Raw genomic sequence first — 17,220 nt, forward strand, 5'->3', positions numbered from 1 at the left:
TTCCATCTTCCCCAACCCCCACCCCCACATTTGAACAAAGAAAAATATTCAGTTTGTCATTCTTGTGCAGTCTGTGAACTTCCATCTGACTTTTTAGCTCACCTGAGCCAAAGGCTCATGTGAACTCTTGCAATCCTTTGTTGTTGTTGTTGTTGTTGTTTTTTAAGGGGGTGGGCAATATTACAGGAATTTGTGGGAAAGATGTACAGCAAATTAGAGAAGAATGTAGAATGTTAGTTAATTTTGTTGGATAGTAACATGGCAAACTCCAAGTGACTTTAGGAGGGAAGTTTTGTTGATTTTCTTGTCAGTCATCTGTCAAATATGTTATCTTGGAGCAAAAGAAAACAAATCAATTTGACAATGTGACAGTAATACCACCCTTCAAAGTCATAACCTCTCAAATGTAGACATGAAATTTCACAGTTTTCTTTAGATTTTTTAGACTTTTTATGATTGTGCTCAGAGTACTACATAGGTAGTTGTGTCAATCATCAGCCAAGATGTGAGGAAGTTGGTTAGTTGAGGATCCTTCTTAACAATTGGAGAACAATGGATGTATTGGCCGTTTGTTTGTGTAAACTTAATTAGGAATGCTCTGATGCAGTTTTTACTGCAGTGCAACCCGAAAAGCTATTGAATATTCTGCATTTCAGTTTCTGGGGTATATGATACAGTAACATTCAGATAGGGATAAAACAATTAATCAATTGTCTCCTGTACTCCAAATCTTGGCGCGCTTCTATCCATTTTGTTTCACTTCCTTCAATTAGGTTTCGCTCTCAGGGTGCGTATTCTGTAATCAACATGTCAGTGAAATTGTGTGCGTCTGTACAGGATATCACAGCAATGAAACTGTTATCTTTGTCTGTACAGGATATCCCAACAACAATACTATTGCCATCCTGCGATGGGATTAGAGTTGATTATGATTTCCCAAATGCTTTGTTTTGACACATTAATTTGGCTTTTTGCCACGTATTGCTATTTTTCCAAGTCGACTGGTAAGATTGAGATGTTATGGCCCATTGATGTATTTGAGAGTGGGAGAATGATACATAATCAAGATTGTAAAATTGGATCAAATTTGTTATATATAGTCAATAAAAACATGGTAACAGGAATTGATTAGTTGTCTGGGGATAGATTTGTGCAAGGCTAATCAGGATGGTCCACAACGGATTTGAGCATGTTGCGGCAACATGCTCGGAATTCTTGTGTAACATCCCCAATAGCCAGCAACATGCTATGCAACATCCTCAAGAATTGGCGACATGCTCACAATAACATGTAATCAAACATGTGAAAAACATGTGCAAAATTTGAAAAACATCAAACCATGTAGAAAGTTTGTGCGCAAAACATGATACAGAACATCGAACGCAAACAGCACAACAGGAAATGAATCGTGAATAATTGCGCGCTACGCGCTCGTGATTGCACTCTATGAACATACAATTTCTGCAATATTCTCACATTTAGAGCTTTCAACATGCTCAAATTTTTATGTTGTGGACCACACTGCTGATCTGCCTTCCTGCTGTGGAAGAGATAAATTGATAATGTGTGTGATGTTGAAATTTCTACACTAGAAAAGACACAAATCCCTTTAAAGATCTGGTAGCGCCCACTGGGGTACATTTGAAAACCATGATTACCACTGGCTTGCTATAGAATAGAATTGCCCATCATCAGCAAATATGTGTATTGACGCTCTTTGGTAGTGTTCGACTCTAGCGAGATTCTTCGGCTGTGTGAGTACTTTATGCATAGAGATCAGCAATAAAGTTGTACACAATTCGTTATGGGGATTTTCAAATATATTTGAATTGGGCCTGCCTTCCATTTGTTATTATTATTACTATTATTATCATTGTTATTATTATTATTATTATTATAATTATTATTATTATTATTATTATTATTATTATCATTGTTTATTTATTTATTTATTTGACCAGGTAAAGAATATTGGATACATATCATAACATTACAAACATGAAACAAAAACCAGAATGAACTTTACAAAGGAATACACTGTACTGTACAAGTTACACTTTAAAATGAAAATGAAATGAATGGAGACAACATAAGGTATGGTATCCCCATGCTACAGGTTTTGTAAGTTCAGTTTTGCCAAGAAAGCAGGCATTGCGTAAAATCATAGCTTGTTAAATTTCACTCTTCAACATGCCATTCGATTAGAACTATTTATGAGAGGGCCTTATATGTTGATGCTATCTAGTGAGCCTTGCATTTATGCAAATCTAGTTTATAGACACAAGGAAATAGCTGTAACTTTAACACCTGAGTTTCATACTGTATGTATTCAAAATGCATTCATGTATTCTGTGGAGCAATGTTTTTTTGTAGCATGGTATTCTGCTGATGAGAGATTGACAAATGTGGAAGTCATGAGAGATCTAGTTAAATGACGTGATGTACAAGATGTGCATCTCAGACCTTCCAAACAAGTTCTGCAGTGTATTCAGAACTCCTCTTTTAGGGTGGGATTTCACGGAGCACGCGAATGATTTGCGAAGGACGCGAATGGCAAAATCCAGCATTCGTACTTTAGGCTGCAAAAGATCGCCAAACAAACGTGAGGGTTCGGAAGCATCGTCAATTGTTCGCGAACGTCGTTTTTACTTCGGCGAGAATTTCAAAAAAGTTTGAAATTTTTTGCGAACATTTTCCGCACACTTGGTCGTGATTTGCTCATGAATTGTTCTCGAAAGTGTCTTTAAAGCCTCGTCATATGCGCAAGACCTTCGCAAGACACGTGCGATGTTCGCAAAATGTTCGTGAAACCCAAACAGACTCCGAAACTTTGGAGAATGTCTCGCGTATGTTACGCGAAATCTTGGAAGTTTTTCCCATCATTTTATGACGTAATCGCAAACTGTTAGCGTACCTTTTTAGACATTCTTGCGAATGTTTAGCAAATGTTTGGGGGATGTATGACCTATGTTTTCTACAAATCAAAATCGTAGCATACATCTTAACATCAAACAATCATTAACAACTATATAGTAAAAAAGAAATTAAAGACTAGCAAAGATAAAGAAATGTTTGATTTAAAAAAAATCGCAGAATCTGAAGTATGCCAAAATTATATTTGACACTAGAGATTATGTGTTGAAGAAACTAAAAAAAATCAAATACTTTACTAGTGGAGAAAGGTCCTTAGAGAAAACTAGTGGCGCACACACAATAGTGAAATGAGAGAAAGAGAAAGGAGAAATACAGGAAAGGAAAAAAACTTCAACTCAAGAGAGCTTCCACCCCTCCTTGGGTACATTTTCTCCCTTGATTATAGAAATTTTTGTTTGTTCGCATTTCCGTCGCGTGTTCTTCGTGTACGTAACAAGCTGTACTTAAGCAATGATACACACGACATTCGCACATACGTCGTGGGAACTTCGCACAAATTGCGCAAGAATAGTTTTCGGTTTCATTGTCATTCGCGTCCGTCGCAAATCGTTCGCGTGCTCCGTGAAATCACACCCTTACCCTCTGTCCAGGTATAGCGTCTTTCCAGTAGCTTTGCTTTCCATTGTCAAGGATCGTAGAAGGTTGATCACAATTGAGCACACCAATTATCAATATTCTAGTTGCACATATCTGACTGGCTGACAGCCAAGTTACATTCAATCTCCTGACTTGCAGTCAATCACGGCTTTAAAGAAACGAATGATTAATTGCCAGAAGTAACAGGGTATGAAAGGTCACAGGTCATGATCAAATAGAATTAAAATCCAAGCTAGCTAACGACAGTACTTGCAGTTTTAAAGAAATGAATGAATAATCAATTGCCAAAAATGACAGAGGGGAGAATGTCAGAGTGAAATAAAACTGAAATTTAGCTAACAATGCCACTTTCCAGCAGAAAATTCCACCAGGAAAGTAATAATGTTATTAGTGTACTGGATTGAAATAAGTTTGGAAATACATATTTCCGTTATCCAAACATGGTTCAAGGTCAGTCCCTTCGGTCAGTGGTTATCTTTTTGGTAGAAAATCTCAGAAAATGTAGATGAAGAGCCATGTACAATTTGTACATTTACAGAAAAATTTAATGGTTTGCATGAGAAGGCAGAGACTTTCAAGCCAGCTGTGTCTGCTGTACATAGTCAAATTGCTCTCAATATTATTCCCTGTATATTGTATGCGACAAAAATTTCTAGAGGTTTATATTTGTATGAATTTCGCGAGTTTTTATACATGGGTGCTATTCAGGAATATAAAAGTGTGCGAAAATATTAATTCTGGTCTCAACTTGAATATGACCTGCAAGCATACATTATACATTTCTCTGTTTGGTGCTGGACTCCACGATCGCGAATTAAACCACTCGCAAAATTATTGGGAGTCCCAGTGCACGAAAAATAGGACTCGCTAAATACATGGTGTATATATACAGTTTACTTTTGTTTTTAATATTCTATTTTTGTTTCTTGTCTTGTGCAGCACTGCAAAATCTATTTATGTGGGACCAAAATTGATCTTGTGGAGGAAGACAGGAAATCAAGACGAGTTGACTACCACGCCACAACAGATTATGCTGATGGTGAGTAGGAAGGATCCTTTCACATCAGAAAAACTTGCTTGATTTGTTTCTCATATTGAGTCAAAATGATTGTGTTAAGAATGACCATGCGCCGCATAATACATTTGTGGGTCTGTGGGTCAGTGTGAACGTTGAAAGTAATCAACAGGGAAGGGATCATGTCTGTTGCCTATCAATACCATCAAGGACCATTCACGCTGGCCCTGACGAATGGTGACCTTAACTGTAAAGTTTATCGCCAAATGTGCCAAATGTGCCATAAGCCACTCCAAAACACAGCCAGATTGACTGTTCACTGGCATGTGATTGACTGTTCACTGGCGTGAGATATTTTCAGTTGCGTACAAGATTTTTTTATCATCTATCATGATATGCAGTGTGAACACTTCACTGCTGAAAACTCTTGATATTTGTCTTGAATTCCACTTGACATTAAGATTGCCCTCCACGGCCATGTACCGGTATGCAAAATGTGCAGCTGGCTTGTCAGGCTGTTTTCATGTTAGTTGCAAGCAGCGGACTGCCAAGCTAATTACCCCATTGTTTTCATCACCGCCAGCATTTTCATTCTAGTCGCTGTTGAGTCTTTTAAAATCAAGTGAAAACCATTATTTTGTCTGTGTGATGATAGTATTCAAGTACTGGATTGGTATTTGTGAATACTTGAGTTCTTGTATTGATCAATTGAATCAGTGCTGTACAATAGAAAATATGACAAAGACTTTCAGGAGTGACAGAAGGCAGCACTTAAGACTTCTTTGCTTGAGCGGATGTAAGTTTGCCACGTCAGCTCTTTAGTCTGGATCAGATATTGAATGTCAGTAGCAGACTTTAGTGATCTCATGAAACAGAGAGTTCTCTCTATTCTTTCTGTTCTTGCTGTGTGAACTTCATCTCTCATTTCTGCTTCCTTAAAGGGATGGTGTAGTTTTGGTTGAGATGGGGCTTCAGGTTTCCAACACTTTTGTGAGATAAATAAGAAACCTCTAATGAAATATGAAAGAGCGTACATTTCTAAGAGGAATTCAAAGTTTATTTGATGATGGTTAGTTTTGTAATGGCTGAGATTTTCAGAAACGAAGAGGTCTTAAAGGACAAGTTCACCTTCATAAACATAAGGATTGAGAGAATGTAGCAATATTAGTAGAGCACATCATTGAAAGTTTGAGGAAAATCAGACAATCCGTTCAAAAGTTATGAATTTTTGAAGTTTTTGTGCAGTACCCGCTGGATGAGAAGACTACTGCAGCGTATGAATAACTTAGATGTCACATGCGTACAACAATATAAGGAAAATATAAAGAGAATTTCACAAAATTCCATCTTTTGAAAAAAGTACACATTCCCCTGACTCGTTACCGACAAATGTTATGGGTAATATTATTCCCCCTGCCTTTAGAAAGAGGCAAGTCAAGTGCTCTTTTATTATGCGAAAAAAGTGAAAATATGTTGAATTTTCTTTTACATTTTCTTTATACTGTTGTACGCATATGACTCACAAGCTGTAGTAGTCTCCTCATCCAGCGGTTCCAACACAAAAATTTAAAAAATTCATAACTTTTGCATCGATTGTCCAATTTCCCTCAAACTTTCACTGATGTGTTCTACTAATATTGTTGCATTTTCTCAATCCTTATGTTTATGAAGGTGAACTTGTCCTTTAATTGAAGTTGGGGGACCCCCCCCCCCCCCTTTTATTAGAACCACTTTGTTTTACTTTGTTTTTTGATATCTCAGCCATTTCAAAACCCATTGTCATCAAATAAACTTTGAATGCCCCTTAGAACTATGCTTTTTAGCTCACCTGAGCCAAAGGCTCAAGTGAGCTATTGCGATCGCCCTTCGTCCGGCGTCCGTCGTGCGTCGTGCGTCGTCCGTCGTCCGTCGTCCGTCGTCCGTCGTCCGTCGTGCGTCGTGCGTCGTGCGTAAACTTTTTACATTTTCATCTTCTTCTTGAAAACCCCAAGACCGATTTTCATCAAACTTGGCAGGTAGCATCCCTAGGGGGTTAGGAACTCAATTTGTTAAAATGGGCACCATGCCCCACCCAGGGGGCCCCCAGGGGGGCCCAAACCCCCCAAAATTAAGGAATCTGTAAAAATCTTCTTCTCTAGAACCAGAAGTGATAGAGCTAAGTTAATAATATGAGTTAGTACATTGATGACTGTAGTTTCAAGTTTGTTCATGGCAGAATCAGGGGTGCCCCCCTTGGGACCCAGGGGAGGGGGGTGGGAAAGGGTTCTAATGGGGCCTAAATTGTACATTTTCATCTTCTTCTTGAGAACTCCATGACCCATTTTCACCAAACTTGGCAGGTAGCATCCCTAGGGGGTTAGGAACTCCATTTGTTAAAATGGGCACCATGACCCACCCAGGGGGCCCCCAGGGGGCCCAAACCCCCCAAAATTAAGGAATCCGCAAAAATCTTCTTCTCTAGAACCAGAAGTGATAGAGCTAGGTTAATACTATGAGTTAGCACATTGATGACTGTAGTTTCAAGTTTGTTCATGGCAGAATCAGGGGTGCCCCCCTTTGGACCCAGGGGGGGGGGGGGGGGTGGGGGTGAGGAGGGGTCCTAATGGGGCCTAAATTGTACATTTTTATCTTCTTCTTGAGAACCCCATGACCCATTTTCACCAAACTTGGCAGGTAGCATCCCTAGGGGGTTAGGATCTCAATTTGTTAAAATGGGCACCATGCCCCGCCCAGGGGGCCCCCAGGGGGCCCAAACCCCCCAAATGAAGGAATCTTTAAAAATCTTCTCTAGAATCAGAAGTTATAGAGCTGAGATAATACTATGAGTGAGTACAGTAATGACTGTAGTTTCAAGTTTGTTCATAGGAGATCCAGGGGTGCCCCTCTTGGGGGTGGGGGGGGGGGGGTGGTTGGAAGGGTCCAAATGGAGGCCTGAATTGTACATTTTCATCTTCTTCCTGAAAACCTCATGATGGATTTTTGTCGAACTTGGCAGGTAGCATCCCTAGGTGGTCAGGATCTCAATTTATCAAACTGGGCACCATGCCCCACCCAGAGGGCCCCAGGGGGCCCCAATTCCCCCAAATTAAGGAATCTTGAAAAAATTGGGCCCTTATTGTACATTTTCATCTTCCACTTGAGAATGCCTCGTCAAATTTTGGTAGAGCTGTGAATAATTTAGATTAGTGACTGCGTGAAAGGTGAACTTGCGATACTCAGGTGAGCGCTAGACCCGCGGGTCTCTTGTTCATATTTCATAAGCAGTTTCTAATTATCTTGCACTGATACAAAAAAAAATCTGAATCCCTGTGATACATTTCACCCAAAACTATACCATCCCTTTAAGAAAGTGCCTTTTCACTACTTTGAGAACATTGCTGTGGTTTACCATTGACCTATACGCATGCAAGTACTGCATGACAATTTATAAAAATGATACCTGAAGATGATGACAAGATACTTTGTGTAGAAATAAAGTAAAAGCAAAAGGTTGTCATTTTGGCGTCAGAGTGATTAATTTGCTGTACAGTAGATATATGGAATAAGAAATTATGAGTTTGACAACCACGATATCAATAACTATGATTAATTTTCTGATTGAGCGCTTTTCCTGGTATGATGATGGGATTGTATTTAAATTGCACACACACATACACACACACACACACACAAATATATAAGTAGCTTATCCTTGGTAGACTGTTGGCCCTATTTCCTGCTTGTGACATCACAATGGTCTGGTCAAAGATGCTGGATGGAAGCCAAATGCAGTATCCATCAGCTCTTATGTGTTCTGATCTGTGTGTGTTTGTGTGTGTGTGACTCTGTATGTGGCTCCATTATTCTGATCTTTAGAAGTGCCCAATACTATTCATGTGTTTCATTTTTCATAGGTGGAAAGGGATACCCCCAAATTAGCATTTATTGAACAATGAATCTGGTGCATATTTATCACTGCGAGTGGCTTGGGTGCCCAAAAGTAGGAGGTGGGACTAATTATTTTATGAACCTGCAATAAGATATGTGCATAACCTGTATATGTACATTGTGTACATAGGGTGAATCAAGTTCAGTGCTACTGCTGGTGTACATGCTATCTCAGCACCAGCACCAGCAGTAATCTAGAACTTGAAATCAGTCAGTGATAGCAAGTTGACATCAAGCTAGTATTGGGTTTGGTGTAGAATATCATACTGTGCTGAAACAAGCTCTACCATTTTTGTTGATAATTCACATGCTGTATACCTCCATTGGTTAACACCAGCCCCGAAGGATTATCAAATCTACATCATTTAAAGTTCAGTGTTAGTGTGAGTGACGACTATACATATTGGATGTCATCTCCACTCACATCAAGTACAGTGTACGTGCTTAATTATGCTGATGCTGACATTCTAGATATGTAGAGCTCAGAGACTCCAACCCAAAGCACCTTCTGATCTGGAGATTCTCCCGCCTGAAACCCCTAGCAAACGGGAGACTCCAAGTTGATGTGTGCGAAGCACGAAGTTCGTAGGGTTCTAGATGCTCTCTGGTGCTATCTAAGGCTTATTTTTTTTAACATACAATAGCAGTAAGTAAGAAATCCTTTCCAACGGGAGACACAGAGCTAGGGCGGGAGAAATTAAATCTCAAGCGGGAGACCGGGAGATTTTGCAAAAATGGGTTTTCGGCGGGAGATCTCCCGTCGAAAACGGGAGAGTTGGAGTCTCTGAGAGCTTTGCAGAAATCTGAGCCTGGGAGTAAACTTGAGATTGTTGCAGTGTGGAGAAGTGATGAAATTTAGTGACATTTGAATCTGTCTTCCTCATCACCCATCTAGAATTAAGCAGTCATGGCTGCATCTTTTCAGATGTGACCCTGTGTCACAAAACAAACAAAGAGACATCAGACATAGACTTTTAGTTAAGACTAGATTCTGAAAGAGCAGACTCCTGGTTTTAAAATAATGTAATAACTCAAGAGAACTGGACCTACCTAACCTGTCTAAGTAATGGAAAGAAAGTACACACTCTGGAAAAGTGTTTACTGAGAAAAAAAGCTTTGAAGTTTAGGGTTTTTAAGTGCTTAATCTCACCAAGCTGTGCTCTGTGCAATGAATGGGACAAAAAGCAGGATGTATTACTCTGTAAGTAGTCACAATGAAGAGATTATGAGATTAAGCTGAAAATTTCAGCACTCATTAAGCACATTCTATTTGTGACTGATACCATCTTGAAATGCAGTAGCACTATCCTTTCAGAAGTTATCAGAGTTGAAAGTGAAGAACAGTATGTAGCAGGTCTTTATGAAATGAAAAGGGGCCTCTATTAAACACCTGATTACACTGTTCTTCCTTTCAAAAGGGGATGGCTAGTAACTGATCAGTGGGAATCAGTGGGAATGCTGGAGGATGATTGTTCCAATCCTTGTGGGATTCATTTAAGAGTACATTACATATCTATTGTTGGGTGAAAATTATGTGCTTCAGAATGGTCTCATATTCAAGTAATGTAAAGTTTAATGCTTCCAGGATAGCATGCCTGTACAGTGACGGGGCGATCGTTAACATTGATCTGCACATTACTTGAATATGAGACCATTCTGAAGCAAATAATTTTCACACAACAATAGATATATTATTTACTCTTAAATGTATCCCACAAAGATAGGAACAATCATCCCCCAGCATTCCCACTGATCAGTTACTAGTCATCCCCTTTAAAAACAAAACAAAACAAAACAAAACACTGGTCAATAAAAGATGCTAAAACACAATTTGCTGTTTAGTTTGTAAACCCAAACTTTCAAAAGAAGAATCTCTCTTTCAGAAGATATAAAAAAACTGAAGATTAACTAGGTTCACCCATTTCACCTATTTTGAATCCTCATGCAAAAATTAGGGATTACAAGTTTTTTTTTATTTGTATCAAGTGCAATCACCTTTCATCATTGTGCAAATTAATGCCCCTGTGATCCAGAAGGCTTTATAAGTGGTGGGTGTGAAGATAACACTAATGTCAGGGATCAATAGTTATGATCAGTATTACTTGTCTCTGTTAACCTGACCAGTGGTCTTGGATTTCAATCTAATGCAGGTGTTTTGGAAATTAAAGGACAAGTCCACCTTCATAGACATGTGGATTTCGTGAATGCAGCAATATTAGTAGAACACATCCGTGAAAGTTTGGGGAAAATCAGACAATCCGTTCAAAAGTTACACATTTTTTAAGTATCTGCGTAGTCACTGCTGGATGAGAAGACTACTACAGTGTATGATGTCATATGCGTACAACCATAGAAAGAAAATAAAAAGAGAATTTCACAAAACTTTACTTTTTGAATAAAGTGCACATTCTCTGACTTGTTACTGACATATGTTAAGGGTAATGATTATTCCCCCTGCCTTCTGAAAGAGAGAAGTCTAGTGTTCTTTTGTTATGTGAGAAAAGTGAAAATATGTTGAATTTTCTTTATTCTTTCTTTGTATGGTTGTACTCATGTGACATCACAAGCTATAGTAGTCTTTTCATCCAGCCGTGACTGAGCATAAACTTAAAAAAATTCATAACTTTTTAACGGATTGTCCGATTTTGCTCAACCCCTCACTGTTGTGTTCTACTAATATTGCTGCATTCACTCAACCCACATGTCTATGAAGGTGAACTTGTCCTTTAAACCAATGCCAACACTAGCACCAAACTTGATGTTATCCATGGACTCACTGAAATGTATGGTGTATGATACAGTCTGAGGCTGTGATTACAACAGAACATAAGTGGATGTTGGTATCATGGAGTTTGAAAACATAGTCTATGTTCAGTCCAATATCCTCTTAAGGTGTACGTGTGTATGTATATGAATGATAGACAATGAAAATGTTTATTTCTCAATAGTGTGGGAAGCAAATGGAGTGTGAAAATATCATGTTATTCCATTCACATTTTTTTTCTCTCTCTCTTTGCAGAGATTCATGCCAAAGTCTTTGAAACATCAAGTAAAACTGGATACAACATAAGTGAGTAAATCATATTTTTTTTTGTTTTTCTGCCATGACTTCAGTGTGATGTTTAATCATTTGACATTGAACTGTATATTCAAGCTTCAAGTGGTTTATGAATTATCATCACGTAAAATTAATGCAGCAACAATACATTCTAACAAGATACTTACCAGGTAGGTGTATGCATGCATTAATACACAATGATTCTGTAGGGAAAGATTTTGGCCATTTGATTAAAGGTCAAATGAGAATGTTGAAATGTCACAGCTTTTCCCCACATTTTGAAAAAAAGCTCAAAGAATAGTCATGAAAATCGGATATTACCAGTTTTGATTTTTGGAAGAAAGTTATGCACCATGGGGTCAAAGGGCAAGGGGTGAAGGCCCAGTGAAAATGCTCAAAGTCCCAAAGTCTTGCTTTCTGAAACAAGTTAGCCATCCGAATGAAACCTGATTCAATAAATGTAAACACTCAATACATTTATGGTTGAGCCAAACTTTCCAACATATTTTTTTGCCCATCATGTGAAACTATCATCTTACATACATTGTCAAGATATACTGTAGACCATTAGGAGAACAATGCAATATGGCAGAGGCATTTCTAGTTCATTTGTTTGTTTGTTTGTTTGTTTGATTTTTGACAAAGTGTGATGCTTATATGGTAAACCAGTAATCATGAATATGAGAAAGAGGATGATAGTTGAACACATTTTTATGAGGTTAACAAATATCAGCAGATGATTTAAGTTTTTCGAATTTTTGTTTGGGCTCTCATATTTTATCCTTATCATTTATTCATTACTTGCAGAGGAGCTATTCTTCAAGATTGCAAAAGACTTCGTAGATGACCCCAAGAACAACGAAAATGGTAAGTAATAAGACAATCATATATAGTATCTGACCCGTAACCATACAGAGAATACAGCAGTGTAGTTGTCAGTAGTTTGCTGCTACATGTGATGGGCGAGAGTATCAATCAATCAACCAATCAAGTCATGTAAAACTCCTGAGATAAATGAATAAGTTCTTTACAGCAGTCTTTATCTCTGAAACGTGAGAGTACTAGACGTGGTCGTCAAAGCTAAAGAGGAGCATGTCTGTAGTCTCCCGATGAAGCACATTCATGATCATGCGGTATGTTCAATTGATTTTCAAAAACCTTGAGTGTCTGCGTAGTTTCGAGAAAGTGTGAGAAACTGTGAGAATCAAGTGGTTGTGTGGTAGAGCAGTTTTGAGATGTTCTCTGAAATATCTCTCTAATAGGTAATTTAATAGATGTCATGCAGCACTTGATGCAGTCTTGGAAAGACTTGAAGTCATTTAGGTGCCTCGTAAACTCGTAGGAATTTAGACCCAAATCATTATAACCAGCAATACTCTACCTGCAGCACAGAGAGCTGCTTGTCTGTCTGGACTTAAAGGTGCATGGTCCTGGTGTTTTAGTCAAATGCGTACGCGGGTGCATGGCGCAAGTTTCCTGTAGAGACCTACGCTATTGACTCCTCTTTAACGCTTACGCTTTGGCCCACTTCCCCGAGTCCAAATAAGTCCGATTCATTGTAGTCAGTGGTCGGATCACAGTTCGGCTCATGATTCGGCTGAGGGGGATGAGAGCTTTAGCAAACTTCTTTTGTGATGTCATAATAAGAAGCACATATGCACGCACCCTGGCATTACTACAGACTGCGCGATGCGCAGAGAAGACAACGAAGGCAACGTTACTTAGCAACAGCTACGCAGTTTACTCTTGATGACAGCTCAACTTCGGTAATCTTTGTATCAATGCTAACGGTGATCGGCAGTATTATCTCTAGCGCCCTCTACACTACCGGGACTATGCCCCTTTAAGGGCCCGAATTCACGATGGTGGTACAATTGAAACCATGGTTTAAACTATGGGCAAAGACTGTAGTTTTGTATGGGGTGCCAAGTGTCGAATGGCCTATTTCGTTACGAAATCAGTCATTTCGACAAAGCGAACATTTTGTCAAGGAAATGACTGGTTTCATAACGAAATAGGCCATGCAACACTTGGCGCCCCATACAAAACTACAGTCTTTGTCCATGGTTTAAACTATGGACAAAGACTGTACCAGTCTGGCCAATGTATCTTGCGCTTTCGATCCATAGTGCATGAATTTGAATTTCTTTTTTGTGTGTGTTGTAATGACTGTGAATATAAATCATTCAAAATATTCTAGGACTGGACTATATGTAGTATAGTTGAGCAGACTGCTTACCTTCACAACTTGTTCAATCATTAACACTCGATTTCCTACATGCATATTTTTTTTTCTATTTTCCTCATCTGAGGTACTTTATTTTTCCACATATCTTCGCATATTTACAATCACATTATCTGCAAGTATCCAAAAGGCATTCAACATAATCATTATGACAGGAAAAAAATAATTGAAGGGTACATCAATGGTACCTACATGCATATATGAAATGATGAAAAGTTGTATTTGTAGGGGAAAAATTGACAAAGCTCTGATGAATACATAGGTGAGAGGATACAGTGCACTTCCGTTATAATGAACACGGTTATAACAAAATTCCAATTACAACAAAGTAAAAATTCAGGCCGCAACATTATCCACATTTTGTAATTTTATTACTTATTCGTTTGGTTATTACGAAATTTCGACATAATGAAAGAAAACTGCCGGTTCCGAGGATTCGTTATAGTGGGAGTCCACTGTATCTTGAATGTGTATTTAACCCTAAAAAGACTGGGGGGGGGGGGGGGGGGCTAAAAGGCCCCCCCCTCGACATTTTGTGTGATTACTCGGCAACGCGCATTGCTTTCACCGCGGCACTCTATGACTTTTTTCTTTTGAGTTTCCCGCACATTTTGACACCTAATTTGTGACGCCCGGGGGTATGGTTCTGATGTTATTTAACTTTTTGTATGTGCACATCGGACTGAAAATGGCTCCAAAATGTGATTTTGTGTACAAAGTGAATGCAAATTGATATTTTTCACATGGTTCATATTAATATGCTTATTTTTACTCTCAATGGCTAAATCAATTTGTTTTAGCAGTATTGTTCTTCAAAAATGTCTGACATAAAATTTTGCTTAAAAAAAGACAAAAACAAAATGTCAGAAAACAAGGAAATACATAAGAAGTTCATAAAACAATAGAATACATAAGAAATTAATTTTGATACCAAATTTTTTTTCTAGCACATTTGCTAAGAATGCCATAAAGAGTATTTGGACCAAAAATTTGCACTTTTGGAACTTTATTTACTGATTTATAGCAAAAAGTCTGATTTTTGCATAAATTAGCAAAATTAATTGATAGAAAATAAAAGAAGACTATTTTGAAAAATCTAATTATGTGATTTTGTAGATTACATTGCACACTACCATTGTGCAAATTTTCACGGTGATTGCGCGATCCACAGCCGAGATCTCAAGGGGGGGGGGGGGGGGGCCCTTTAGGCCCCCCCCCCCCCCCAGTCTTTCCAGCTACCAAAATACCCCAGTCTTCTTTTTAGGGTTAACCCTAAAAAGACTGGGGGGGACTGGGGGGTTACTCTGCAACACGCAATGCTCTCGCCGCGATGCTCTATGACTTTTTTCTTTCGAGTTTCCCGCACATTTTGACACCTAATTTGTGACGGCCGGGGGTACGGTTCTGAAGTTACATAACTTTTTGTACATGCACGTGAGGCCGAAAATGGCTCAAAAATGTGATTTTGTGTACAAAGTCAATGCAAATTGAGTTTTTTCACATGGTTCATATAAATATGCTTATTTTTACTCTCAATGGCTAAAATTAATTTGTTTTAGGAGTATTATGCTTCAAAAAGTGTCTGCCACAAATTTTGTTAAAATAAACAACAAAAATAAAAGGTCGAAAAAACAGAAATACATAAGAAATTCATAAAACAATAAAATAAATAAATTGATTTTGATACCAAATTTTTTTTCAAGTACATTTGCTAAGAATGCCACAAAGAATAATTAGACCAAAAATGAGCACTTTTGGAGCTTTATTTACTGATTTAGGTCAAAGAGTCTGATTTCTTGCATGAATTAGCATAATTAATCAAAATGAAAGAAAAAAAGACTATTTTGGAAAATTTAAATGTACGATCTTGTAGATTACATCGCACACTACCATTGTGCAAATTTCCGCGGCGATCGCGCGATCCACGGCCGAGATCTTAAGGGGGGGCCCTTTAGGCCCCCCCAGTCTTTCGAGCTACCAAAATAGCCCAGTCTATTTAGGGTTAAAGGGGGTGGCTAGTAACCGATCAGTGGGAATCAGTGGGAATGCTGAGGGATGATTGTTCCAATCCTTGTGGGATTCACTTAAGAGTACATTATATATCTACTGTTGTGTGAAAATTATTTGCTTTAGAACGGTCTCATATTCAAGTAATGTGCAGAGTTATGCCCCGTCACTGACCAGGCAGGCTAACCTGGAAACATTAAATTGCACATTACTTGAATATGAGACCATTCTGGAGCAAATGATTTTCACACAACAATAGATATATAGTGTACTCTAAAATGAATCCCACAAGGATTGGAACAATCATCCTCCAGCATTCCCACTGATTCCCACTGATCAGTTACTAGCCATCCCCTTTAAATGTTAACATTATTTACTGATTTTACCTCTTCCATCATTTTTTCTTTCCGTTTTCCACATGCTGTGCAGGAGATCAGTCAGAACACACGTTACGGTTAACAGAGCAGCAGCCCAAGAAGTCCTGTCCGTGTTGACATCGGATGATGGACCCCTAAGCCTTATGATGTAGTCAGCAGAATCTTGAAGGACTATAATATAATATCATGTGTCTGTAAATTTATTGGTAATGCAACCGCATGTAGTTTCCTTCTTTCTTGCTTGGGAGCATGTCGTACAGTATTCTCTGACAATACATATTTAGCTTTGATAGTAATTGTTATGTTTCTTATAACAAAGTAAATCGAATGATGAATAACTTGAGGCAGAGGGTTATTAAGGTCATTTTGCTTGATGGCATAAAAGCAATTTGAGACCAACCACCAAATTTTTTGCTGTTGATCGGATCTGATTCTAAGACCAATGTTTGCAGAACTTTCTGGTTACGCTAAACCTAGCGCATCCCAAATTGCTAGGCAAATGAAACTCCATGAAAATGTTACCATGCAATTAAAAGGCATCATCAGTGTTTATTTCTGTGATGTGGTGGAAACTCTGATGATGTGTGCTGTTTTGGATACAGACGTAAAATTGAAACATCACAATTCCAGTCAAATTGGTTCTTGTTGCATACAGAAGAAAAGGGGATAGGCTCACTGTGTGAGAAGAAGTGATAATTTATTGCATCATATTTTGTCACACTGTCAGAAAAGTAATCCCAATCTGGAACTTTCCAAAATTTGTGAGTATCTGCCCAACTATCTGTGTATCATGTAATCTTACACCTAAAGAATGCAGCATCTGTCTTTCCAGCGTAATTGTGTTTTAAGTGTTACTTGTGACGTTACTTTGAGTTTTGCATTCAGTTTCCCTCATTTTTTGGTGAGAGCGTTTAGAAGAACGTGTTCAAATCGTATGATGTGGACTTCAATGCATTTATCAGTGAGGGTTGTATTTTTGCCTCATTGCAGATCATGATGGACATGTGGCTTGATTTATTCAACCAGATTGTAGAGGTTGCAGGAGATCGATCTTGATCAG

At 38.5% G+C, this 17,220-nt stretch overlaps 1 protein-coding gene across 1 annotated transcript in view; it reads left to right on the forward strand.

The window, feature by feature from the left end:
• LOC139739882 (ras-related protein Rab-24-like) overlaps window positions 1-16,554 on the forward strand; it is a 31,329-nt gene extending 14,775 nt beyond the window's left edge. The window contains exons 5-8 of the mRNA XM_071650485.1: window positions 4,471-4,570; window positions 11,493-11,543; window positions 12,339-12,398; window positions 16,213-16,554. Of these exons, the coding sequence (XP_071506586.1) occupies window positions 4,471-4,570; window positions 11,493-11,543; window positions 12,339-12,398; window positions 16,213-16,277 (276 nt within the window). The 3' untranslated portion in view covers window positions 16,278-16,554. The remainder of the gene's footprint in view (window positions 1-4,470; window positions 4,571-11,492; window positions 11,544-12,338; window positions 12,399-16,212) is intronic.
• The last annotated feature ends 666 nt before the right edge of the window (window positions 16,555-17,220 follow it).

This window comes from Diadema antillarum, unplaced genomic scaffold (genome assembly GCF_040938485.1).
Source record: "Diadema antillarum isolate AM-2024a unplaced genomic scaffold, OU_Dant_1.0 seq00000821_RagTag, whole genome shotgun sequence".
In the NCBI taxonomy this organism is placed as follows: domain Eukaryota; kingdom Metazoa; phylum Echinodermata; class Echinoidea; order Diadematoida; family Diadematidae; genus Diadema; species Diadema antillarum.